Genomic DNA, 25,836 nt, shown 5'->3' with positions numbered 1-25,836 from the left:
TGTTTTTATTCATTGGTTGTAATGGTTTTATTCTGTTTTGTTTGATTTTATTGTGTGTGATGGTATGAACAGTTATTTTGAAGAAAACAAGACATTATGGCAGCCATTGCTGATTTAGTATCATCTTGCTTTGAAGTCCTACCATGCTTTTGTTCTTGTTTCCATGGGTTCTACCATGGAATAGATGTTTATGGAATACATGAAAAAATGTTCGATAACTTTAGTCATTTGTATATTATTGGATTTTAATATGTGTGATAGTATGAACATAATTTTTGTGGAAAATGATATAATATAGTAGCCATTGTTCGTTTTCCGTTATTTGGTTCTAAATGCCCTGTAATACTTTCATTCTCCTGAATGGTTTTATACTATTTTGTTATGTTTAATACTATTGTAATGTGAAGGTATGCTCAATTATTTCAAATAAAGAGACATTCTGGTAGCTACTGTTAATATCTGGTTGTCTTGCTGTGAAGTGTTGTGTTGCTTACATTGTTCTATTCTGATCTACTTTTTTCTGTCCTTTTTTGTAAAAAAAAAAAAAAAACTATAAAGCAAAGTAGAAAGAGTAGAGAAGTCAGCAATAAAGACATGTGTTTTAGTCCCATTTAGTCCCTCTAACTCACTACATCGTGAGGAATTAATTATCAAATCTTTAAGTATCTACACTACTCACCTGAGCTGCTACAAAAACATAATTGTTGAAGAGATGTAAAAATGTTTAGAAAAATAACTGCTACATTCTATTTAAATATTTTGAACACCTATTTTCTGATGGTAGTCATGGAATTTATGGTTAGTGGGGAAAACAGAAGTAAATGATTGATAAGTACTATAAAAGGGAAATACTAATAGCCAGGGTGTCATGAATTAAGACATTTAACTGACTGTAAGAGCTCAGGGAAGGCTTTCCTAAGGACTCAACACGTAAACAGCCATAAAGATTCATAGAAATTAATTAGAAAAAGAAAAGTAAGAAAATTTCCAAGCAGAAAAGTGAAAGTCATGAAACAACATATAAAGTGGAATTATGGAGCATTTAGTTATTCAAACGTTTTTGCTAAAAATTAACCTAATATCATTAAATTTTAACCCCCCAACATTTGCCATTTCTAAGTGCCACATTCTTACAGTCTCATCTATAGGTTATTTTTTAAAGTGTCCAGTTTTTTCTAAGAAAATACTGAGACCTTTGCCTTCACTCTATTTTTTCTTCTATGGCCCGATGCTAAAACACATAAATCTCCATTTAGGAATATTGGTTTGAATAAAACTCTGAATAATCTTTTGATTTCAGGACATAGAATATTTCCTGAATACGGCCCAAACATTTCCTGAATATTGTTGGGTATCCACAAATTTGGAATTTGGAAAATAAACCAAAAAGCATTTCTCTATCCCCATATTTAAGAAAAGTTCAGGACTTCAGCTGCTTATTTTTTATATTCAAACCTTAAGCTCTTGTGTGTGTATGTGTGTATGTGAAGGGTCTGCCTGTCTCTGGAGCCTGCTCCTTCGGTTGCAAAAAAGAAACTTCCCAGAACTGTTCCAACCGCAAAAAGCAATCCTGCCCAGGAGGGTACCCCAAGATGACTCTGTCACAATCTGCTGCTCACATCTAGCTCAACTGCAGAGCCCTCTCCCAGAACAACCCTTAAAAACCCTTCCCACCCGCCCCCGCCCAATAAAGGTTCTCTGTTGGGTAGACTGTCTGGTCTGGTTTCACAGGTTCTAGTCCATCATGTGGTACAAGAGATCAACTGCAGAGCCTTCACACGAGTTTTACTTGTTGAGAGGTCTCACTCAGTATGTGGTTAAGCAGCCCACGCTATGCTTGACTTGTGATACTCTTGCCTCAGCCTCTCAAAACGGTAAACTCTTCCTATATTGACAAAATACACCAAATTTAAATACCACGATTGGTTAAATTATTTGAAGTCACTCTGCTAATTGTTTTTTTCTGCTACGCTACCCTTTACAAACCACAAATTTCTGTAAAAGAATCATGGCACCTGAACATACTATTTTAATGACATTATCAATGCTAACGAGATTTTCTTTCTCATAGCATGTTGAGGTACTACATAATCTGAAAGATTTTCATTCAGTTCCACACACATCATTTAAAATCATATACCATAAATTATTTTCCTGAATCCTGAACCCATTCAATTGCCTCAATTAGCAAAACAGCTTCATACAGATGTCTATTTGAAGTGTTAGGTAAACATCTTTACTTCTACTTTTTGGAAAATGGACACAAGCACTGACTTGACATATTTTACTACAGGTTGTATATAAATAGAAATTTACCCCCACTTACAGAAATAAATCACTCAGAAGTCTATTTTGTTTAGCTAACCAGTTTAAAAGTAATTTTCTTGGAGCTTTTATTATCACTTCATATTCCCAAGTGCACAAAACATGTTTCTTAAATTTAGTAACTAACTACCTCCAATTGCTGAAATTTTATAATTGGTAAAACTATGTATTATCTTTACTATTACAGGCATATGCTGCTGATGATTCAGAGGAAACATCAAAACTTACTTTTAAATAGCTACAAAATACAATGGCTCAAATCTACAGGGTTTAAGGGTATATAAAAAATTTTATAACAAACTAAACTTTTTTGTTTTCATGTGCTCTTTTGATTTTGTAAGAAGAAAAAAAAAAAAAAACCTAAATGGGAAAAAAAATCTTCAAGGTTATAGATACTCCCTAGTCTTCCTTAGTAGCCATTTTGATTAAAAAAACATTTTTTTCTTCAAATATTCTAAAGAGATCTTGCAACACTTTATGACAGATACATCAAGTAATCCAAGTAATCCATTAGTACCTCAGAAATAACAGAACGAAGCATGAGATCTAAAATACAATAAAAATCCATCAATAATCTTCACCTTTAATATTCCTTTCACATATAATCATTCAAAGTTCTGAGCACAAGAATTACTGTTTGATCAGGGTGCCTATTTGGAAAATGTTTTTCATATTACTCTGGATCCATAATACATGGTGACTAAAAGTTTACTGGAAAGAAAGGGTGACAACATAAAATCTTCCCAAATATATAAACAGTATGTCAAAGACAGTAGTAAAACACACTGCAAAATCACTACCAAAATGAAAGCACTCACCTGAATAAAGTAACTGTTATATATAATTGATAAAAATGTATTATGGTTCATTCAAAAGCATTTTTAAATTTATGGTGTGTTTTTTGAGTAAATAATCTGAATGTTTAAACACCGTGACTAAGAAAAAGTTCTCATAACAATGTTTACACGTTATTATTTAATTAAAAGAATAAATATATTGGGATATGCATGATCAGTCTCTAAAAGCAACTGAAGAGATACTTAAATCAAATCTATTTAACAAGAAATATGCTCAAAATAAGTTCCTCAGGAAAATAGGCTTAATATACCATTAAGATAACAGCCAAAATAGATCATTTCAAGAGACTGTTGTATTCCTTGTGTATTCCATTTCTTCCCAAGCCAGACTTAAGTGTAGAAAGTCAAATCTAAACTACTTATAACTTTGCTGATCATTTAGCCTGTCAGTTAGACTATCCACAATGTAAGTGGTGTGGAGTGGTGCATATGTGTAAGTCCTAGCTATCTGGGAGACTGAGGCAGGGGAAACCACTCCAGCCTAAGAAGGTGGGGCTGGGCAACATATCAAGATCCTATCTTAGGGAAGGGAAGAATTCCATAGTCTACACTCTATGCTACTGAAAGGTGATACTCTGAACCAGAAGTTTCAATATTTCATTATTAAATTCCTAAAATAACATCAACTGTTTTTCCATTTTAAAAGAATGTTTTAGTTTGCCTGTATATGCTGTCCAAAAAATAAAGATTTGTATATAACAAGTGTCCACTCACAAAAGACACTAAGGCTCAAAGAAATAAAAACAAAAACTTTTAAAAAATGCATTTTAAAATGTAAAATGCTTTAATGAATTTAGTTTGTGGATGTGAACACCATGTGTGAAGTACTGCTCTGGCACTGAGGAGTATAAGTGCATACTAGAGAAGAAAGAAATTTCCACGAAACTACAGAAGATACAGATTCAATTCAGGATGAAAACTTTTTTAGAAATGAATCATTTCTAGAGGACTAGTGATTGCTCATGGTTAGGGATAGCACCTACATGAGTGATATGAGGAATCCTCATAATGATCAAAGTGTTCTGTATCTTGATTATGGTGGTGGTACATACACATGAGATAAAATTGTATAGAATCATACAATTATGCATACACTCTCGCTCGCTGTCTGTAACTGGGGAAACCTGAGTAAAATCTATGATTTTTTAATCAAAGTCATCAGCTTGGTTCTGATATAATATTACAGTTCTGAAAGAAGTTAGCATTCAGAGATACTAAATAAAGGGTCTAGTGATCTCTCTATATTATTTCTTACAATTTCATATGAATCTAAATTATGTCAAACTCAAAAGCTATTTTTAGAGGATAAAAAAATTACACTTTCTCCATGTTGAATATACCATCCCCCCTTTAAAAAAACACCAAGATCTCAGCAACGAAAAAATCACCACTTAAGGTACAGTAGTAATCCCTCTCTAAGAAATTCAAAGTAAACATTAGGTCTAAATATTCTTCCTTTGTAAAAATGTTCTCAATTTATATTTATGATGTATTAATTACAGTATTTTAAAGATCCTAACCTACAAACTGAAGATTTCTCATACATAGTAATGATAAACTGCTTCCTGACTGTGCAGATGGTGGCAGAAGAATCTTTAATAGAGAAAAAGAAAAAAACTACTGGGAGAAAGAGGGAAAGGGAGAGTGAAGAGGAGGGTGGGAGGCAGAGACCGAGTTTGAACTGAAGGGTAGAAAGCCCGCTAAGATTGTGCTAAGCCAGGTTTTTATTTTTATCTACTTTGAACCTCTTGGAAAATATTCAAGCATATCATTTCTTTCACTAATCCAATATAAGAACTCAGTCTAGGATTCTTTGCTGTGAGGAAACAGAAGGTGATCACAGGCAGGGTGACAAGCATAAGCACCCAGATAAAACGAGTCTAATCAAGGGAGTTTCTCATCCAGATAAAAGACTCCCAGAGTCCTTGACTCGACTCGACAGCCCGTTCCGAGGCGCTAAAGACAAGGGCGTCCCGTCTACGCAGATTTGCCCTCGTGGCCCGACCCCTGAAGACTGGAAACCTAACGCTCCTCAGCTGCCAGTGGGCTGCAGGACCTGGGTCCACCGCCCCCACGCTAGGGGCGCGCGGGCCACGGGTGGGGAGGCCTGCACGAGGCTGGGCCCGGCCGCGGCGGGACTGTGGGGCTGGGCAGGAACCGGGAGGGACGCGGTTCCCGCGAGGCTTACCCGCGTTTTGCAGCGTCTCGATGTTCTGGGGCCTGGTCGCTTGTTCTGCCACCGTCTGCACGAACTGGAGCCGGGCTTTCTGGTACTCCTCAAGTCCTGGGGAGGGAGGCTCGCTAGGTAGGGGCCCCGCCGCCGCAGCCGCCAATCTTCCCGCCGCCCGACCTCCCGCCGCAGCCCCTACCTTGCAGCACTTGCCTCTGGCTCATGGTGCACGCAGCTGCTCTCCTTCAGGCCCCAGCCCGTGGATACTCAGCGTTCAGCCTGCGTTTAGCCCAACGACTGACCTGTGCTAGCCTAGGAAGCGCGCGCCTTCTGTGTGTACACGCGTAGTCCCGACAACCAGCCTAGCCCAACCCAAAGGCGGCCCGCCACGACGCTCCGCCCCGGCGTGACGTCACGGGACGGCTAGGGAGAGCGTCCAATCCGAGGACGCGGGGGCGGGGGGCGGTTTCAACAGAGCCGAGCACAGCCCAAGCCAGGTGCCCCTCAGACTTTGACCATGCTACCTAAAGTGTTGTCGGCTTCAGTACAGATTTCTATGCATCTGATGTTTCTCACTTCAGTATTCCTGAAGGGCCACAACCATGTGTATATAGTTGAGTAAAAATATTTAATGCGCATTCTTGGAGCTGCAAAGGGAAAAGCAGATGACAGATATAATAGGATAGACATCCTCTCTTCTGGTGGCTTTCTCCTAATGATGACCAGTTTGGAAGTATTTCATTTTTATGTTATTTTTAAAACATGGTGTCTTTTTAATTTTAAGCTTCATTTTGTTTCTAAGTGACGTTTCCTTACGAAAAGGAGGGAGAAGCTTTTCCTAGAAAGCCACACATCCCTTGTTTATATAACTTGGACTCTTTATCCAGTTTCTTTCACAAAATTTAAGTACTGTACTTAGTCTCCCGCCGGTTTCTAGTTCGTCCTTAAAAACTGCACCAGGGGAAGAGTAGTGACGCTGCCACATGGAAGAGACTGACATCTGTACATGCTTTGTGCTCTATCTTTGCTTTTCGCACCTTTGAAAGCCAGCTCCGCGCGCTTTGAACGTGAAGCTCTCGTGTCCTCTCCGAGGTCGGCCACTGGCGCTCTGAGGCTGCGCCCGGACTCCTCCAGCTGATTCGGGGCGCGGCCTGCTGTCTGCGGCCCCGAGGGCAAAGCCGGAGCTCCTCCTCCCTCTTCGGGAGACGCTGGGGCGCCCAGATCCGGACGGCTGCGGAAAGCACCGAGCGGCCTGGAGCGACCGGGAACTGAGACGCGACGCTTGGGACGCAGCGCTGTCACTTCACGCTTTTCCAGGGAGTGACACACACTGAAATCCCGCAAAGCATTGCTGTTTGCTGTGCGCGCGTATCTTTTTTTTTTTTTTAAACATTTGCATGAGTGTTTTTAATTAAAATGTAAACGCAACCCGCCAGAGGGCAACTTTCAGGAGCTACCCAGGAGGCCTCAAAGCTCTGCGCGCACCGGTCGGAGTCTCCCACGCCTCTCGGCTCTAGGCGCTGTGGTTCGGCTCAGAGCACAGGTTAGTAATTCCAAAAATAATTCCCGCATGAAGAGATGGAGATGTCAGATTTCCCAGATTTCTGATGTTGATCTTACGTCTTTGATGTCAGATGTCAGATTTCTGTGTTGATCTTATGTCTTTGTTTTATGTCAGTCAAATCACAGTCCTCCCAGGGTGGAAGGGCACAGAATTTTAAAAAGAAACCAGTCATCTGGGCACAGGAGACAATGCCTGTAATGTTGAAGCATTAGTGATTGTCTGTCTAAGTGAAAATACATAGCCTCCTGTTCCCACAACAGCCTGTAATGTCCAAGCAGGACCACCGAGATACAAAACTGTCACAGGTTGATAAACTGCATTTGTTCTCCTGCCCTCAACACATTCCATGTCAAAGATGCAAGTCCCTTGACTAGATGTATAAAAACTGGAGCCTGTTCTCTGTCCTTTGCTCGTCCATTTTGCATTTATCCACTGAGCCAATGTACACAGAAAGAAAAAAAAATTCTCCTGTTTTTCATTTGGACTCTCCTGTTTCTTAATTTCTGCAAAAATCTCAGCTACTCAGGAGGCCGAGTCAGAAGCCTCAAGTTAGAGGCTAGCCTGGGCAATTTAGCAAGATCATGTCTCCATTAGATAAATAAATTTTAAAAAACCGGCTGGAAATGTAACCTAATTGTAGAGTTCTCATAGATTCCATTCCTAGTACCACACACATACACAAAAACTCTAATGATAAAATTTCATGTGGATGTAGATGTTTGTGTGTGCAGTAATTGATCTCTAAAAATAAGGAAACTACATGGAATGCTAATTAAAATGACTATGGAGATAGAGATATTTGGTCATCTACAAATACCTGGCATGCCTTCTGGGCACATACTAGCCTATCTTTTAGTTTTTTCCCTTTCTTAATTATGCAGCATTTATTTGAATGTTTGTATGACTAAATTTGGCCAGATACATAGATTGAAAAATATATACAATGTTTTCCTGATATATAAAATATTTTCATTCAATTTATCTCAGTACAGTCAAATATCTCTGATTAGATCTTAGTAAGATCTTTGGTGCTCCACAGGAAGAAAGTAGAAACCAGGTCTTTATGGTGGGTATGGGAGGGCTGCAGAAGAGACACAGGCACTCACAGTGAGAACAAAGAAGTAGAAGTATTTTTATGAGGTCTGGCTGCAGGAGGAGTTTGGGAGGTGGGTAAAATGACATATCAACAGCTGGTTTGAGGGAGCATCTGCATGGGCAAAACAGGAAACAGAAAGATTTACTGGGAGCTGGGGTTGGAACACTTTGTGAAGTTTTGGGTTTGGAGATAGCTTAGCCTATGTGCAAAACGGGATCTGGAGGCTTATCCCTGGAACTACAGGGAGAAGGGAGAAGTTACTCCTAGAGAGAAAAGTTGGTTCTCTGGGCCTGGTACCAAGTTGAGTGGATGTCCTGTTAGAAATAGCTAAGCCCCAGGCTAGCAGAATCTATCAATCTCAAAAAGTATTTTTCTCTTTTTTAAAAACAAAAAAGCTATTCCAGGTGTGGTGGCACACCACTGTAATCCCAGCATGTGGGAGGCTGAGGCAGGAGGGTCACTGCAAGTTTGAAACCAGCCTTTACTACAAAGTGACCTCAAGACTGCATAATGAAACGCTGTCTCAAAAAGACGAAAAGAAATAAGTAAATAAAAATCTAAAAACTAAATAAAAATTGAAAAATCCTGGGCTCAGTAGTTTCATGCACATAATTATTTAATAAGGATTAGGCCTATGAAACAACAATTGCTTGCCTGTATGATTTATTTTGAGGAATACCAGAGAAATCTTTTTCTATCTAAATACTCCTTTCCCAAAGCACAAGATACATGTTTATTAACTTTAAGTGATATTTCATCAAAGAGAGTTTTATTAATTAGTATCTACCTTAGCTGAATTCAAATTCCAGAAAACTTTATATGATCTGGGCATTTGAAAAGAATAAAAGTAGAAATATCACTAACAGATAAAGGCATTGAAAAATGATGGTACTGCCAGAATTATGTTAATCCTCTTAATGACCCAATTACCATAAAGATTCTACCACTTCCCAACATCAGCATTCTGTACACTGTTTCTTTTGAATAATTAACTACCTATTAAAAAGAATGAGATGAAGAGAGCAAACTGACACAATCAACAGTCAGATTACAAGTGAATAGTATGACCACATAGAAGAAAAAGACTAGAAGCAATATGTGAATTCAGTATTTAGTTAAATACCCTTAGTTCATAGTGTTATAATTAGGAAAAAAATTAGAAAAATTCCTGAATTCCTTCCAAAAATTTGCTTTCTGTAGAGGCAAGAAGGAAGTTGTTCTGAAACTATTTTAGATGTACTGTACAGCTGTGCAAATATGTTTTGTTTCAGAGCCCCAGAGTTCTAAAAGGAAAAAGAAAAAAAGAAACACAAAAAAGCAAGTAAAACCCCATAGCATTAAACAGAAAAAGCCCCCATTTCTATGACTTTGTAGTTCCAAACATACATATACATGTATATATATTTTTTCTATAGCTTTTTGTATGTATGTATATGTATAAACATAATTTAAATTTTCGAGGCCCTTCAATTAAAAGTTGCAAGAAGCAAATATTGTCCAGTAAGCAATAAGAATTCCTTGCACCCAGATCAAGGTTCATGTACCTTCTCTGTTAAAAAGAGCCAAGGGAATTAGGCACAGTGGCACAAGCCTATAATTTTAGCTACTCAGAAGGCAGAATTTGGCAAATTGTAAGTATGAGACCAGTCTGGACAATACATCGAGACCCTGTCCAAAAAGGGTGGAAGATGCAGCTTAGGCTACAGTGCACCTAGAATCAATCCCCAACATGACAAATCACATTTGTGATCACATTTGTAATTTTACCTCCTACACAAAACTAATCTCCTAGAGTTTTATCACATTCTCAGAGTGACCAACAGAAGACAATCATTTTGTACATTCAGCAAAGGGAGGGGAAAAGGAATAGTTTTAAAATGTGCCAGCACATTCTATGTTAATGACATCTGTCCTCAGGAAAAATTAACTACAGTCTAACTTGCTTCAGTTGCAACAAAGCCTAACTAACCTAGAGAAACAACAGCCATTCTGTCACTTCTGGGGAAGAGAAATCTTTAAAAAATTAAAAACTGTAAAATTCACAGTCTAGAGATACATGCCCCCTCTAAAAGACAGACCCTTGCGTAAGACTGTAGAATACTTTTGTACCCTCACAGCTTACGGAAGAATTATTTACAAAAGATTTTTTTTCACCTGGTACAGAAGATCTAAGGCATACTAAAAGTCAAAACAAGAAAACCACTACCACCACCACCAATAGAACTACCCTGAAGAGGCAGCTATCAGAACTAGACTTTTTTTTTTTTTTTTTTTTGTCGTTTTCATTTTTATCGGTACCAGGGAATGAACTCATGACCGCCTGCTTGCAAGGCAGGTGCTTATGCCGCTGAGCTAAATCTCCAGCCCCCAGAACTAGACTTTTAATATGTCAGGAATGCTGAGATTGGCAGATCTCAGAGAATTTAAAACAGATGAGATTAATAATCCACAGATCCTTAGTGGATAAAGTACACAATAAAGTACGCAAGAACAAAAGGGCAATGTAATTAAAATCACTAAGAGATGAATAATGCCTTTTGTGGACTTAATACAAAACTGAATATGGCAGAGGAAAGAATCTTTGAGCCTGAGGATACATCAATGGAAACATCTAAAACTGAAAAGCAAAGAAAAAGACTCAAAGTCACTGAATCAAACAATATTCAAGAACTGTGAAACAACTGTAAAAGACGTGAACACGCGTAATGGTATAATACAAGGAAAAAAGGAATAGACGCAATGTTGGAAACAATAATCATTAAGAATTTTCAGACACCAAACCACAAATCTAGAATATGAAAGGTAACAAATGAATAATAAAGTCAAATCGAATTTTTTAAAAATTGGGCAGTATAACAAGAGCCATTGAAAATATGGAATAATTTGTAAACCAGTTCTTTTCTTTTCCTCTTAGTACTGTTGTTTTATTCCAGCTAGTCTTAAAATTCACATGATTCTTCAGTGAAAATCATTCTGAAAGATCAGTTTAGTTATCATGATGGGAGGTCCGGGGTAGTTGTTCAGTATGGAGACCTGAGTTTCAATTCCCAGCACCACAAAAAAGGTAAAACTATCAGAAATCATAAAAACTTATTCTTCGCATTTATCTTTGTTGTCACAAAACATTCTCATTTGATTTTAGTCTTTTACTGTCCTATGATTATTTCAGATTTTCCGTTACTAATGACTCACTTGTTAGTAAATAGAAAGTGTACAGTATTAGCCCTTTCCTTCCTCTTCACACCTTGTGATTTGTAAAGTTTTAGGAACATAATGTTAAGTTATTTTGGCCTACATCAATAATAGTTCCCAGAATAAGACTTTGAAAATGAACTCTAGTTAGTCTCTTTTAAATATGGATTAGATTGTCAAAATCTAATGGCATTGAATTTGAAAGAACTATTTTCCTTTGGATATGATGATTTACAATGGCTTTTAAAACATGTATGTATTTCTTTGACATTTCTTTCATGAAGTTCTGCCTCTGAATATGCAGTGTCCAGCTTCACCAGTTTTTAGGGAATAGAATATGGTGAAGCAGCTGTGTGACTTCTATAAGAAATTAGAAAATGGGATATCACTTGCACCTAACTTTCTCTATGAAGATCATCCAAAGAATCCAGTCTCCTTACTGCAAGGAGACTCCTGAGGGTGATCCAGCTGACTGACTGTGCTAAAGGGAAGTTAGAGGCCAGTTCCAACTAGCAGGAGGTAAATGAACAGCCGTTAGGTGATTCTGGTCATTCAGCTGACACCACATGGAGAAGAAATTCGCTGCATGCAGATTTTAAACAGCATAAATCTTGCTTCCAGACACTGAAGTCTGAGGTGGGTTCCTTTATACATTAATAACTGGCACAGACACCGGTACAAAATATGGTTTGGTGCCATTCAAAACTAAAAACAACCATGTAGTATGCTTCTAGCACACGAGTTAGTTGGCAGCAAAAAATAAAAAAAAAAAGCTTAAGGAAGAAAGAGTGAATGAAAGGAAGAAAGAGTAAGAGGGAATAAGGGAGGGAGGAAAGGGAGAAGGAATTTCAGTGAGATGGTTAGGAAAAGCCTGGTGACCCTCAAAAAAGACTGGCATAAGGGAAGAAAATGTGACAACTGGAGGAGTGGCAGCTCTGACCTGAAAACATCTGAAACTGAAGCTGATTTGAGAGGTGAGGTAATGCAAAGCTAACACACCTGAGGGAACCAGGACTCAATGTGTTCAAATACCGGTTTCCATTTTGGAGCCTCCCTGTAAGTCACATTGGCAAGTACTGCCAAAATAAATGAGTTTTAGGACAAGGACAAATCAAACTAACGGTGGCAACAATGGTTTAAAGATGAAGCCAAGACTGTGGTTGTAAAAGGCTTTGTTAAGAGTTCAGAAAGATTTAAATTTGAGTCTCAAATTTTTTTTTTTTTTGTCTTTTTCGTTTTTATCGGTACCAGGGATTGAACTCACGACTGCCTGCTTGCAAGGCAGGCAATTATGCTGCTGAGCTAAATCCCCAGCCCCTCAAATTCTTTAAGTATATTAAGGATACAATTTTTTTTAAGGGAAGGGGAATAGCTGGATCTAACGGAATCAGCTAGTCCTCTTCCTAGTTTTTTGAAGAAAATCTGTATTGATTTTCACAGTTATACACTCTTACCAACAGCAGAGAAGGGTTTCTTTTTCCCTGTAGCCCCTACAGCATTTGTTATTGGTTGACATTTTGATGATAGCCATTCTTTCTGGGATGAGATACAATCTTACTGTTGTTTTAAATTGTGTCTCTCAAATGACCAGTTATATTGAAAATTTTTATATTTATTTTCTGCTTGTATTTATCTGAGAAGTGCATAGTCATCTCAGATGTCCATTTTTAGATTGGGTATTTGAATTTGGGGGGGTCTAAATTTTTTCAATTTTTTACATGTTCTAGATGGATGTACTTTGAGAGACAACTGACTAAAAATTGTTCCCAGTGTGTGGGGTTATCTTTTCACTCTATTGGTGATTTCTTTCGATGTGCAAAAGCTCTAATCAGATGATATCCCAGTTGTTGATTCTTTGTATTTCCTGTGTGATCTCGGTTTTATTCTTGAAGTCTTTGCCTACACCTATATCTTCAAGATTTCTATCTATTTTCTTTTCCAGTAGATTTAGTGCTTCTGTTGTTGATGGACCTGTGTTGAAAAGTCTTCTGTAATTCTAATGGGGTTACCTTCATGAGTGACTTGTTGCTTTTCTGACAGCTTTTAAAATTCTGTCCTTGTGTTGGACTTCGAAGGTTTTGTCTATGACATTTTGTGGGGAAATTCTTTTCTTGTTTTGATTATTTGGGTTCCACATGCCTCACTTAAGAGTATGCTGACTTGTTTTGCCACACTTAGAAGGTTTCCTGCAAAGTGATTTTGATGCCATTTTTGCCATCTTCTAAATTTCTCTTCTCCAGTTATTGTTAGGAGAGTGTGCTTTGTTTCGTCTTGCAGTCGTTGGTTCCACTTCCCACGTTCTCTAATTGTTTTTAAGGTGTCACTGATTTTACAGTCACTTGCATCCATCCTATTTACTTCCATCCTAGAGTTAGAGGAAGTTCTGACACTCCGCACATTGTTCCCTTCTAGTGCTGCCCCTACTTCCGACAGAACTGTTTATCACTGTTATAACTTGAGCCCCGGTATAAAATCCAAGGAGGCAAGAGACCGAAAATTTAGTGGCAAAGGCTTTATTTTCAGGCCTGGCGACCAGTCTCCGGGAGCCAATTTGGAGACCGTCCCCTAGAAGCTGAAGGGAGGACTTTAAAAAGGGGCTGGAGGAAAGGGCGGGGGGAGAGAAACAAAGAAACCTGTAGAGCCATCAAACTTGTTGACCCGAGTCTGGAAACTGTATTGCTGTCTATTTAGCTCTGACAGTCTAGGGAGTTTCTGGTGTTTTTTAAATTACTCCCATCTTGCAGACTGACATTATCTCAGAGTGGCACGTCTGCAGCAATATTTGGAGAAGAAAGTGGAGAGTTAATTATCTCAGGACAGCTTGTCTTCACTAGTGAGTGCGAAGGGGTTACAAGTTATGAGAGGCTGGAACTTAAGTTTTACAAAGACCTGATATCTAACTCATTTGATACATACAGAACAAAAGGAAAGCACCGATTGGGGTTTGGGCCATAGTATTACCCGGTAATTTGTTTAAGCTAAGCAGTTCTTAAAATTGGGGCAGGCTCATTTTACAACAGATCATCACTGGGTCGGGGGGAGGTCACCAGAAACCCAAATTCTTTATGGCCTAGATAGATAGGTGAGGGGAGAGGGAGGCAATAAGGCGCCATACAGAACAGAAAACGGCGGTAATGTGTCAAGGTCAGGGTAAAGGGTTAAACTCACACGCAAATCTCTCTGCACACAAGCAGGTTACTTTAAACAAATGTAAATTAATTGCCATTTTAGTTTTCCTTAGCTCTTTAGCGGAGAATAGAGGCTCCTAGCAGTGATTAACAACCCTTGTTAGCTTGTTTTAGCACAGCTTCTGTAGTTTGTAGAGAGCAACAATGGTTAACATATCAATTAGGTGAGATTCTTGCAATTCTTTACAGAGGAGAGTGTTGCTCAACAGATCAATTAGGTCCCTTAACATATCAGTTAGGGAAAAAGGATAAAACAAACACATTTAGTAAGCCCCTATACAGGTTTGCTATAATACACATATAACAAAGCTATTTTCTTAGGGTACAACATTCCCCACTGATTTTAGTCAGTGTGTCAAATCATTGACTCTTTAGCATCTGTTTATAACCTTGTATGTGTCTTTAAAATTATAAGCTTTTAAGAACTTTGACATAGTTTATCAACTTGTTTACAACACAAGGCCCAGTAGGAGGATTAACAAAGGTCTTGTAGCTGTTATTAAAGCTGTTGACCAAAAGGAGAAAGAAAACCAACATTTAAATTTACTCTGTTTTATCATACAAGTAACAATTTTTAAGTTAGACAGAGGCCTCTTTGGGGTCTCTACAAAGGAGGAGAACACAAAATTATCAGTTATATTAGACAATCTTAAGCTTTAAAGTGTCCTTGGAAGAAATGACAGTTTATTTATCCGCAGGCTAATGGTCTTTTGAAGCTGGGACCTGTCTGCAGTGGGAACGTTGAATCCAGGCAGGCTTTTAGCTACTTTGACGGTCCATTGCAGCTCAAGTGATTTATGGTGAGGTCGCTTGTCTGGGTGCCTAGGCTCTTTAGCTCGCAGTGGGCAGCAGCAAAATAACCAGTGGATGGAAGTCAGAGCTGGCTAAAGAGTCTGGGGGAGACTTAATAAGATCTTGATTAGTTAAATCAGCTAATTTTTAGAAACCTTTAATGATAAGAGGAAGATCTCTGACATAAAACCTCAAAAGAGGAAATATCTGCAACATAGGGGATGCATCACGCACACAAAGGGGCAGAAGGAAAAGAGACTCACCCAGTTTTTGCCAGTTTTTAAGGCCATTAGTAATTATAGTCTTTAAAATATAACTTATCTTTTTATCTCTCCTGAACTCTGAGGCTGGTAAGCCCAATCGAGTTTTTTAATTGATCTGCAAAGCTTAGGTTAATTTGAGTTATTAGGCTATAAAAGCCAGGCCATTGTCGGACCCCATGGATAAAAAGGGAGACCAAATCAGGGAAACTGCTATCAGAGCTGACTCAGACTAAGTAGAAAACGCTTTTACTCATCTAATGAAAGTATCAACCATTATAACATTTATATCCTTGAAGTTTTAGGCTTTTTATTTTGTAAAATCTATTTTTTAATATTTTTTAGGCATAGTCCCATGATAACCAGTGGTTTCTATTGCAGTACTTTTAGATTTACCAATTGGCACTGAGGGCATCTGAAGCTCACAGACTGGGCTAGCTTGATATTAGCCTCCGGGAATCTCTCGGAAGTTGAGCTGCCAGATGCTGGTCTTTTTAAGTGTAAATGGGCTCTGACAAAGAAAATAGGTGGGATCAGCAGTAATGTCAAGCTTATCTCAATCCCCACTGATTTTGGGGCTCTCTGGCTATCTTTTGGAAGGTGGCATTTGTCAAATTATTTTCTCCTATAACAAGATCATCTTCTGCCCAATGGCTTATACAGCAGATAGTAGCCACTCTCTTTGGCATCTAGATGGCAGCCAACAAGTCCAAATTCGGGGAGCAATTTTAATCTTTTGACTCCAGAAGACAATAAACCCCATTTTTGATAAAGACAACTTGAGGCCTCAGTGTGGGCAATGGGTTTAGCCCACTATGTTGATGTCTCTGGCTCTAAGATTTGTTCCCATAGAACCTGAGATTTTGTGTAACGGCAGCTCCCAAGACCCGCTTACCTTGATAGACGTAGCTGCTTCCATCAGAGAAGTAGGATGGAACTCTAGATAATGGCTTATCCACTAGATAAGGTCGAAGTCCCGTGAGGTGATCAATGACCTCAGTACAATTGTAGTGAGGCAACGAGGGGTCATCCTCAGGCAGCAAAGTAGCCAGAGTTTGAAGCCGCTGTTTCCAGAAATAGTGCCTGATAATGTATGGCTCAGGAATTAGAAATCCGTCAGTCTGATGGGGCCTTGATGAGAGTCTCCAGGGAACAGGAAGAAACAAGAGTTTGTGTCCAAAAGTCAATTTTTAAGCCTCCTTTATGAGGGGGCCACTGAGGAAATCACCACAGACAGGGTGGTCATCTGGTTGTTACAGAATCAAGTGTCTTGGAAAGGTAGACAACAGACCTCTGTCAGGGTCCCAAACTCTGGATCAGTCCTGTGGCTCCTAGAAATTTTGCACTTGTCTTTTAGTCACAGGGACTGGAATTTGTTAGATGGCTCACAACAACCAGTGTAGTCTTTTTTTGTGTAGACTGGTTCTGACAAGTTCAGGGGGACTCACATCCAGAGCAGTTACTTTCTCGGCTGGCCCCTCTGATGTGACTGCTACTCTTTGAGTGGCCTGATCTGCCAAATTGTTTTCTCAGGTGAATAGCAGCAATCTGCTGACAGCCAGACTGCTGCCAGCAAATCTAGGATCTTTGGAGCCCTTTTTTTTTTTTTTTTTTTTAATCTTAGCTCTGGCGGAGGTTAAGAGACCTCACTCCTAATAGATGGCTCCATGTACATGTATAGTAGCAAAAGCATATCTACTATCAGTATAGATGTTTACCCTCTTTCCCATGGCTAGTTTTAGTACCTCAGTCAAAGCAATGAGCTCCACCTTTTGGCAGAGATGTCAGGCTCTAACCGCTTAACCCAGAGTACCTCCTTTTGGTGGTCACTGCTGCCCCGGCCACTCATCTGCCTCTGCCGTTCTGGATGAAGCTGCTTCCATCTGTGAAATTCCTCAGGTCGTTGTCAGGCATAAGGGTGGCGGGGTTTAAAGTTGAAGAAGTCTTAAAAACTACCAATTCTGGGTCTAGGAGCAGGGCCTAATAGTGTGAGATTCTAGCACTCACATTTTCGGGAGGGGTTTTGATAAGAGTCTCTAAACTGTGGGAGGTCACTACAGAAATCTTCTGTCCAAAAGTGAGGGTTTTTTTTTTTTTTTTTTTTTTTTTGGCCTCTTTTAAGTAGCATTGCCACAGCGGCCAGAATTTTAGGCATGGAGGCCACCCTCTTGTTACTGGATTGAGCCTTTTGGAAAGATAGGGCTATAGGCCTCTTTTAAGAGCCAATGTCCTGGGTTAGGACTCCTTTGGCAATGCCCCTGAGTTCATCTACGAACAAGGGAATGGCTTGGCAACATCAGGGAGTCCCAGGGCTGGGGCCTCTGTCAAGGCCCACTTGAGCTGCCGCAAGGTCCAGTTTACATTTATCAGTCCAGTTTAGTGAGTTTTTTCCTTAAGGGAGCCCTACAGGGGGTGAGCTGTTTCAGTAAAATTTAGAATCCACAGCCTGGAGTATCCGACAGCTCCCAGAAATTCGCGCACCTGTTTCTTAGTTTCTGGGAATGGGATCTGCAATATAGCCTGGACACTTTTTTAGACAAAATCCTCCTTTTTTTTTTTTTTTTTTTTGCAATTTGTAGTCCAGATGAGTCACAGCCTGACAGCACAATTGTGCCCTTTTAGTCGAGACTTTATAGCCTAATTGCCCCAAAGTCTTTAACAGTTTTTTAGTTGTCTCTTGACAAGCTTACAAGCTTTTGTGGGGGTCGAGGCTATTAACAAGTCATCTATGTGCTGGAGGAGCACTATCTCAGGGTGTTTTTTTCTTAAATTTTAAAAGGTCTCTTGTTAATGTCTCATCAAAAAGAGTGGGAGAGTTCTTGTAACCCTGAGGTAAATGTGTCCGGGTCAGCTGTTCTTTTACCCCTGTATCTGGGTCAGTCCATTTAAAGGCAAAAAAATTGACTCACCAGAGTAAGAGGCAAAGTGAAGAAAGCAACTTTCAGGTCCAGAACAGAGTACCAGGTGTTCTCAGGATTTGGCACTGTTGGGTATAGACTCAGAACTCATGCATTAACCTCTCCGAGATCCTGTACAGAGCGATAGTTGTTTGTCCCTGGCTTCAGTGACTAGAAGCAAGGGCATGTTCCAGGGAGAGACACAAGGAATGAGAATATCATTGTCTCTTAGCCTCTGCATGTGGACTTTAAATCCCTTTCCGGGCCTGCAGGCTTATCGGGTATTGTCACAAGCAGAAGGGGCATGCTTGGGGTAAGAGCTCCATCAGAAGGGGGACTTGGCTGACTGCTAGCCCTGGAGGATTGTCTTCTGCCCAGACTTCTGGAATCTCCTGATTTCATTTGCCCAACAGTTTTAACTCTAAGTCAGTTGTGAGGACTCAGGTACGCTGGACAAATTTCCCAGTAGACGGTAATTTTTTTAGTTTTAAAAGACCTTTTGTGCTATCTCTATCAACTGGCTGAGGGGCATTTTTTTTTTTTAAACTCTCAAACCTTTGTAATCTTTTTTCTAACATGTGGGGCCGACTGAGTTGCAAAGAGACCAACTGGCGATATTAGGGAAACCTCCTTACCTCTGGATGTCCAATCGGCTTGGGACAAAAGGACAACATGGTTTTGGCATTCCATATCAGAGAGCAGGCTTTATCTGGATGGCACACCACCTTTTGTCCCAGGGTGCCACCTGGCAGGCCATCATTTTACTAAAATTACATACTTAATAAAAAGAAGCTTTTTCATAGGTAACAAAATTGTGCCATATAATCTCCCAGAGGTCCACAGCACATGTGAAAACGTATATCTTATCTCTTTTTTTTTTTTTTTTTTTTTATCGGTACCGGGAATTGAACTCACGACTCCCTGCTTTTAAGGCAGGCGCTTATGCCACTGAGCTAAACCCCCAGCCCCCCTATATCTTATCTCTGTTATCATCTATAATCTCATATTAATGGAAACACTTTGCAGCAAAAGTTTAGAATCTTATAAATAAATCTATCAAAACTGATCCAATACTGTCAAACTTTGAACACATTTACTTCTTGTCAAACCTGTTGTCTTCAGTACTATAAACCAAGACAAAATTTATATCATCTCGAGCTTTTTATAACTTATAATATACCTCTAAGTTTTATCTTTTTTTTACATTTTGGCACAGCAGACATTTTACTTGAAGACAAACCACTTTCTTTGTCCCTCCTTTTTACTATCACCAGTCAATTATCTTTTTTTTTTCGCTTCTCAGACAACATTAAAACTCTCAACAAAACCCTTGAAGTTACCTTTTAGTAGTCTAAAACATATTTAATTAATTTTATGTCTTTTTACCACATTAAAATGCTGGGTTTTTTAAAGCTATAACCTTTTAACTGGCTCAATTACAGTATGACCTGGTTTTTACTTGGTAAAGTTGATATGATTTTTAAAAACCATAAATATACACATATATGTGCACATATATTTACTTTTTAACCAGAAAGAAAAATATTCCTTTTAAAAGGCATGCCAAGGTTGCAAGCAATCAGTTGAAGACTTACATATTAAACAAGGCGCCACAACATTAAAGACATAAACAAAGGGTGCTTTTTTGCACAGTTTGGTGAGCTAAAGGAAATAATTTTTCTTATTATGAAGCTTGAATCTAATAAGCCATATGGATCCTGCAACAGAAATGGGCAACAAGCCCCTAAGTTAGTAACAAATCCAAACAGGCAAACAATTTTAAAGAACAAAAACACTGCACATCAATATCTAAATCCCTTTGTCCATTCTGGGCTCATAGAAGGGGTTCCTAGGAGAGAATGTTCTGTTAGATTTAGGGTAACCAAAAGGAGAACAATTAGAACAAATGGACAAACAAACAGACATACAAGACGAGACAAGCTGCAGCAAAAATGGCCTTTGCCCAAAAATTAGTCAAATTTTGGGATCTGGAGGAATTAACAAATTAACCAACAGAGTGGTTCCTCACCCGGGGCAGAGTCACAAATGGCAAAAACCAATTGACTCTGTCCTCAGGAGGTTTCACTTCCCAAATTAAGGGCGTCCCCTCCCAAACGGAGCTGTTCCCCACCCGGGGCAGAGTCACAAATGGACAGAATTTGTCCTACAAACCAACTGACTCTGTCCTTGGGTGGTTCCCGCTCCCAAATTGAGGGCGTCCCCTCAAAATTACAAGTTGACCGCGGCCCAAACAAATCCTCCAGAGCACTTACTTTCAAATGTTCAGAAATGAGTCTGGGGTCTTGCTTCCATCCCGGACGAGCCCCCAAATGTTATAACTTGAGCCCCGGTATAAAATCCAAGGAGGCAAGAGACCGAAAATTTAGTGGCAAAGGCTTTATTTTCAGGCCTGGCGACCAGTCTCCGGGAGCCAATTTGGAGACCGTCCCCTAGAAGCTGAAGGGAGGACTTTAAAAAGGGGCTGGAGGAAAGGGCGGGGGGAGAGAAACAAAGAAACCTGTAGAGCCATCAAACTTGTTGACCCGAGTCTGGAAACTGTATTGCTGTCTATTTAGCTCTGACAGTCAAGGGAGTTTCTGGTGTTTTTTAAATTACTCCCATCTTGCAGACTGACATTATCTCAGAGTGGCACGTCTGCAGCAATATTTGGAGAAGAAAGTGGAGAGTTAATTATCTCAGGACAGCTTGTCTTCACTAGTGAGTGCGAAGGGGTTACAAGTTATGAGAGGCTGGAACTTAAGTTTTACAAAGACCTGATATCTAACTCATTTGATACATACAGAACAAAAGGAAAGCACCGATTGGGGTTTGGGCCATAGTATTACCCGGTAATTTGTTTAAGCTAAGCAGTTCTTAAAATTGGGGCAGGCTCATTTTACAACAGATCATCACCGGGTCGGGGGGAGGTCACCAGAAACCCAAATTCTTTATGGCCTAGATAGATAGGTGAGGGGAGAGGGAGGCAATAAGGCGCCATACAGAACAGAAAACGGCGGTAATGTGTCAAGGTCAGGGTAAAGGGTTAAACTCACACGCAAATCTCTCTGCACACAAGCAGGTTACTTTAAACAAATGTAAATTAATTGCCATTTTAGTTTTCCTTAGCTCTTTAGCGGAGAATAGAGGCTCCTAGCAGTGATTAACAACCCTTGTTAGCTTGTTTTAGCACAGCTTCTGTAGTTTGTAGAGAGCAACAATGGTTAACATATCAATTAGGTGAGATTCTTGCAATTCTTTACAGAGGAGAGTGTTGCTCAACAGATCAATTAGGTCCCTTAACATATCAGTTAGGGAAAAAGGATAAAACAAACACATTTAGTAAGCCCCTATACAGGTTTGCTATAATACACATATAACAAAGCTATTTTCTTAGGGTACAACAATCACATGAGCTTTTATTTGGTACCTTTTCATGGACACTAATTCTTTACTTAACTACTCACTTACGTTTTGAGTTATTTGTTAGCTTCTTTAAATTCACTGACCATTTTGTTTATGAAGTCAAATATCTGTTTATTACGTCCTCTTGATGGTCACTAAGTACCTTACTGTTCTGGGGTTTTTTTTTTTTTTAATTCACATGTTTCGTTTTTTTATCTTCTCAACATTGATACATATTATATCAACTTTGGGGAGGTGAGCATTTTTAGAAGCATTTTTTGTCCTGTTGGTTCAAGTTGTGTGTGCACATGCGTACACAGTGAGGGCTGAGTATCAAGTACTGTTGACAGTCAAAGACTTGTTAGTATGGAGATCTCTTTGGTTGGTGTCTGCTTTCCAGCTGTACCTCTCTGACCTGTTCAGTTCAGTAGGATCATACTGGTCATGATGTTGCACGGAGAGAAATCTTGCTGCTTGATCACGTCAACATTGCAGATCCAACCATACATCCATCCGACCTGTACGTTAACCTTTCAAAACTCACCCTTTATTAGTGCACCTTGCAGGCTGTAATACATTGCCAACAAAGTTGGATATAGGAAGGCAGAAGCAAGAGAAAAAGGTAAGGGGTAAGTCAAAAAAGAGAAAAACGTCAATATGTGAAGAACACTCAGGAGATGAGACTGTTGGAATAACTTTTTATAGCTGAAATAAAGGGCGAGCACTGAGGGAAAAGGAATGCAGAGGAAGACAAGTGTGCTCAGAGATGAATGGGTGCTGTGAGGTTCTTGGCACTGTTACCGTGTACTAGCTTTGGTTTGGCCCCTCTGTGCCTGCTTTTCCAGAGGGAGACCCTGACTTGCCGGTGAAAGGTACTTGCTAGTTACTTACCAGACATGCAGGTCTGCTAGGCCTTGCAGTGCAGCGGGCCTGGGGCAGTGTGTGAGCAGCTCCTCTGCCCGGGGGTTTGCAGCGGGCCTGGGCCAGTGTGTGAGCAGCTCCTCTGCCCGGGGGTTTGCAGCGGGCCTGGGCCAGTGTGTGAGCAGCTCCTCTGCCCGGGGGTTTGCAGCGGGCCTGGGGCAGTGTGTGAGCAGCTCCTCTGCCCGGGAGTTTGCAGCGGGCCTGGGCCAGTGTGTGAGCAGCTCCTCTGCCCGGGGGTTTGCAGCGGGCCTGGGCCAGTGTGTGAGCAGCTCCTCTGCCCGGGAGTTTGCAGCGGGCCTGGGGCAGTGTGTGAGCAGCTCCTCTGCCCGGGGGTTTGCAGCGGGCCTGGGGCAGTGTGTGAGCAGCTCCTCTGCCCGGGGGTTTGCAGGGGGCCTGGGGCAGTGTGTGAGCAGCTCCTCTGCCCGGGGGTTTGCAGCGGGCCTGGGGCAGTGTGTGAGCAGCTCCTCTGCCCGGGGGTTTGCAGCGGGCCTGGGACAGTGTGTGAGCAGCTCCTCTGCCCGGGGGTTTGCAGCGGGCCTGGGGCAGTGTGTGAGCAGCTCCTCTGCCCGGGGGGTTTGCAGCGGGCCTGGGCCAGTGTGTGAGCAGCTTCTCTGCCCGGGGGTTTGCAGCTGTTCAGTCGCCTCACTGGGCAGTGGCTGGCCTGCCAGTCCATGGAATTCCTCGCTGAGGTGCCTGTCTCAGGAAAACAAACAGAATCTTTGCTGTCCTGAGTAACTGGCGGAGCAAGCTGAGCCCCGGCACTAGGGCCCTGTCTCTGTTGCCCTAGATGCGCGCATCCTAATCGCCTTGCTTGGTAGATTTTCATGCCCTACAGAGACAGCAAGCTGCAGAACCGCCCCCCGCCCTCCCCCCCCCCCCCCGGGTCGTTGGGTGGAGACTTTCTGGGTTAGAGACCGGTGTTCTGGCAGAGAAAAATTTGGGATTTTAGAGGAATGTATGCATGCGACTGGAGCCAGTTCTGTTCTGCTCCCTGCTTCAGTGACGTCCACCGCCTGCGTTAAGCTATGTTACTTGGCTCTGGCTTTTAAGCCAGAGAGTGAAGCCAAACGGAAGTATTCTCTGGATAAAGTGCTGAGACACAATCTATGTATAGGCGATGGTATCACATTCCTGAGACCAAAGCCTCTGTCACAAGGAAAATCTTTATAATGCCAGAGGATCCCCAAGGGTCCTCCCAGGCCTGGAGAGGACTTGGCATCAGCTCACAGGCTCAGGTCCTCACTTTAATCTGCATATTGCTTAGGAATGAGAACGTGTGTAAATGAGAATCTGTGTTCTATGAGCTTTTCAGTGTATTCGTTAATACTTATTAAAAGTTGCACAGAAGAGCGCTGGAATATTCAAACAAGAATTTGCAGTCTTTTTTCTGCAGTCAGCCTGTAAATACTTTTGGGTTTGTGGACCATACGAGCTCCCGTGTAGTTCAGAAAAATCAGTAAGTGAATGTGAGGTAGGCTAGAAGAAACAAAGCTAGGTAAAAAGACTAGAAGATCGAAATTTTAAAAATTGTACTTTAAAGAAAAACTGCAACTCAGAACACAAGCCCGTCAGTCTTTACTTTTTTCCTTCTCCCCAAACAGCAAACCTGGGGAACTTGCTTTCCGCTGTGAAGAGGTCTGCCCAGTCCCTTTACTTCCAGCAGGGACCTCCCTTGTGGAATTTGCAATAGGAGTAGGGCACTGTCTCACTGGGGATGGGCCATCCTCTCCCACCAAAACTAAGACTATAATATAACCAAGATAACTGAATTTCTACCTCCCAAAACATGAAAGATCCCTGGTTCCCAACTGTATCTTGCCTCTTTTCTTTGAGCACTCGCATTCTGCCTTTGAATGAGTCCTTTATCTATCTCTAGCCAGTCCATTTCATGCCTCTTTTACTGATTCACCCTAAAAATTGTTTTTCAGTGAAGGATGTTAGCAAACCTACATACTTATTTTAAAGGGTTAAGCTCAGAATCCCTCAAACCCAGCCCAGTGACGAATGTGCAACACTCAAACAAAACTTTATATAGAATACAGAGAGGCAGGGTTATTCCTCGGTGTTGGAACCTAGTGCAAACAAGGGTGTACAGCACCAAAATATTATTTATAAGAGACAGTGGGCTGAGTTTATGGTACAGGCACTAATTTAACGGTAACTTACTGATCCTTGTACCATACCTATGGTGCTTCATATGCATAAAAACCATATTGTTAGGACTTTTTTGGGATTTTGGACGTTAGCCATTTGGATTTCTCTCTCTGTGTGTCTCTCTCTCTCTCTCACACACACATTTATTTATTTATTTTTGCCTTTGAACTCTTTTTGTGTGTTTTTGAACTTAGAACATTCATTTTGACAAGAGCCTAAAAGTCTTAACTGATAATAGTATTGATGTAGTGACACAGGAGATCAAGGGTAGTAAAGCTGGCTGGGGTAGTAGGTGTGCCCTTTAACTGCAAGATCCTGAAAAACATGCTCAGAGCAATTCCCAAAGTCCTGTATGTGGACTTCTTACAAGAAGTGGAGCAGATTTTCGCTAGGATGCCTCGACCTGATGGCAGCCTCACCTCTCAGGACCCTTAAATAGAAGGTCTCCTGGCTTTCCTTGAGATTTGGGTAATATAAAAGGACAAGACACCAAGAAGAGCTTGCTGTCATGTCTTTTCCTTACTTGGCTTTCTTCCAAAGTGTTCTTTTCATCTTGATTTTTCCTCCGCCCAAGGTCACTCTGCAGAACCAATTTCTGTCTCACTCTTCCTTTCAAATAAACTTTGCCTTACTGCCCCTAGCTGCTCTGGAACAAGATACTGGCAACCCATATTCTGTCTTGTGGGACCAAAGAGATTCTTTATACTATATCGACAACTTAGTACATTAATGGTACCCATTGTTTTAATTACTTTAAAAAAATCATTATCAGTGCATATTTGCAATACACAATGATTACATTCCTCATGGGGAGTTGATACATCTGCATTACACATTTAAATTATTTTTACTTCTTCCTCTCTCTTTCTCCCCTTCACTTCCTCTTGATCATTTTACCTTTTGCAAAAGTTCTATGTCACTGTTTCCTACTATCTCTAGTATTTTATTTTGTTCTTTATGTTGCTTATATTTTGCTTTTCTCACTTAGGAGAGCCTATGTAATATTGAGGTGGTATTA

At 40.6% G+C, this 25,836-nt stretch overlaps 1 protein-coding gene and 1 pseudogene across 4 annotated transcripts in view; one reads left to right on the top strand and one right to left on the bottom strand.

Moving 5' to 3' along the window:
* Positions 1 to 5,752, bottom strand: part of Spag6 (sperm associated antigen 6) — a 43,305-nt gene extending 37,553 nt beyond the window's left edge. For 3 of the 4 annotated variants that reach the window (XM_063238094.1, XM_003462725.5, XM_063238096.1), the window contains exons 1-2: positions 5,552 to 5,752; positions 5,371 to 5,466 (exon numbers count right to left, since the gene is read on the bottom strand). In XM_063238094.1, coding sequence (XP_063094164.1) covers positions 5,371 to 5,466; positions 5,552 to 5,576 — 121 coding nt within the window. In that variant the 5' untranslated portion in view covers positions 5,577 to 5,752. The remainder of the gene's footprint in view (positions 1 to 5,370; positions 5,467 to 5,551) is intronic. The other variant, XM_063238095.1, reaches the window with a different exon arrangement.
* Positions 5,753 to 6,763: 1,011 nt separating this feature from the next.
* Positions 6,764 to 25,836, top strand: part of LOC100727734 (aldo-keto reductase family 1 member C23-like protein) — a 73,564-nt pseudogene continuing 54,491 nt past the window's right edge.

This window comes from Cavia porcellus, unplaced genomic scaffold (assembly GCF_034190915.1).
Source record: "Cavia porcellus strain 051 isolate PalLab524CR breed Dunkin Hartley unplaced genomic scaffold, mCavPor4.1 scaffold_27, whole genome shotgun sequence".
NCBI classification, from domain to species: domain Eukaryota; kingdom Metazoa; phylum Chordata; class Mammalia; order Rodentia; family Caviidae; genus Cavia; species Cavia porcellus.
The sequence above is the reverse complement of the archived record's forward strand: the minus strand, read 5'-3'. Positions and strand labels throughout refer to the sequence as shown.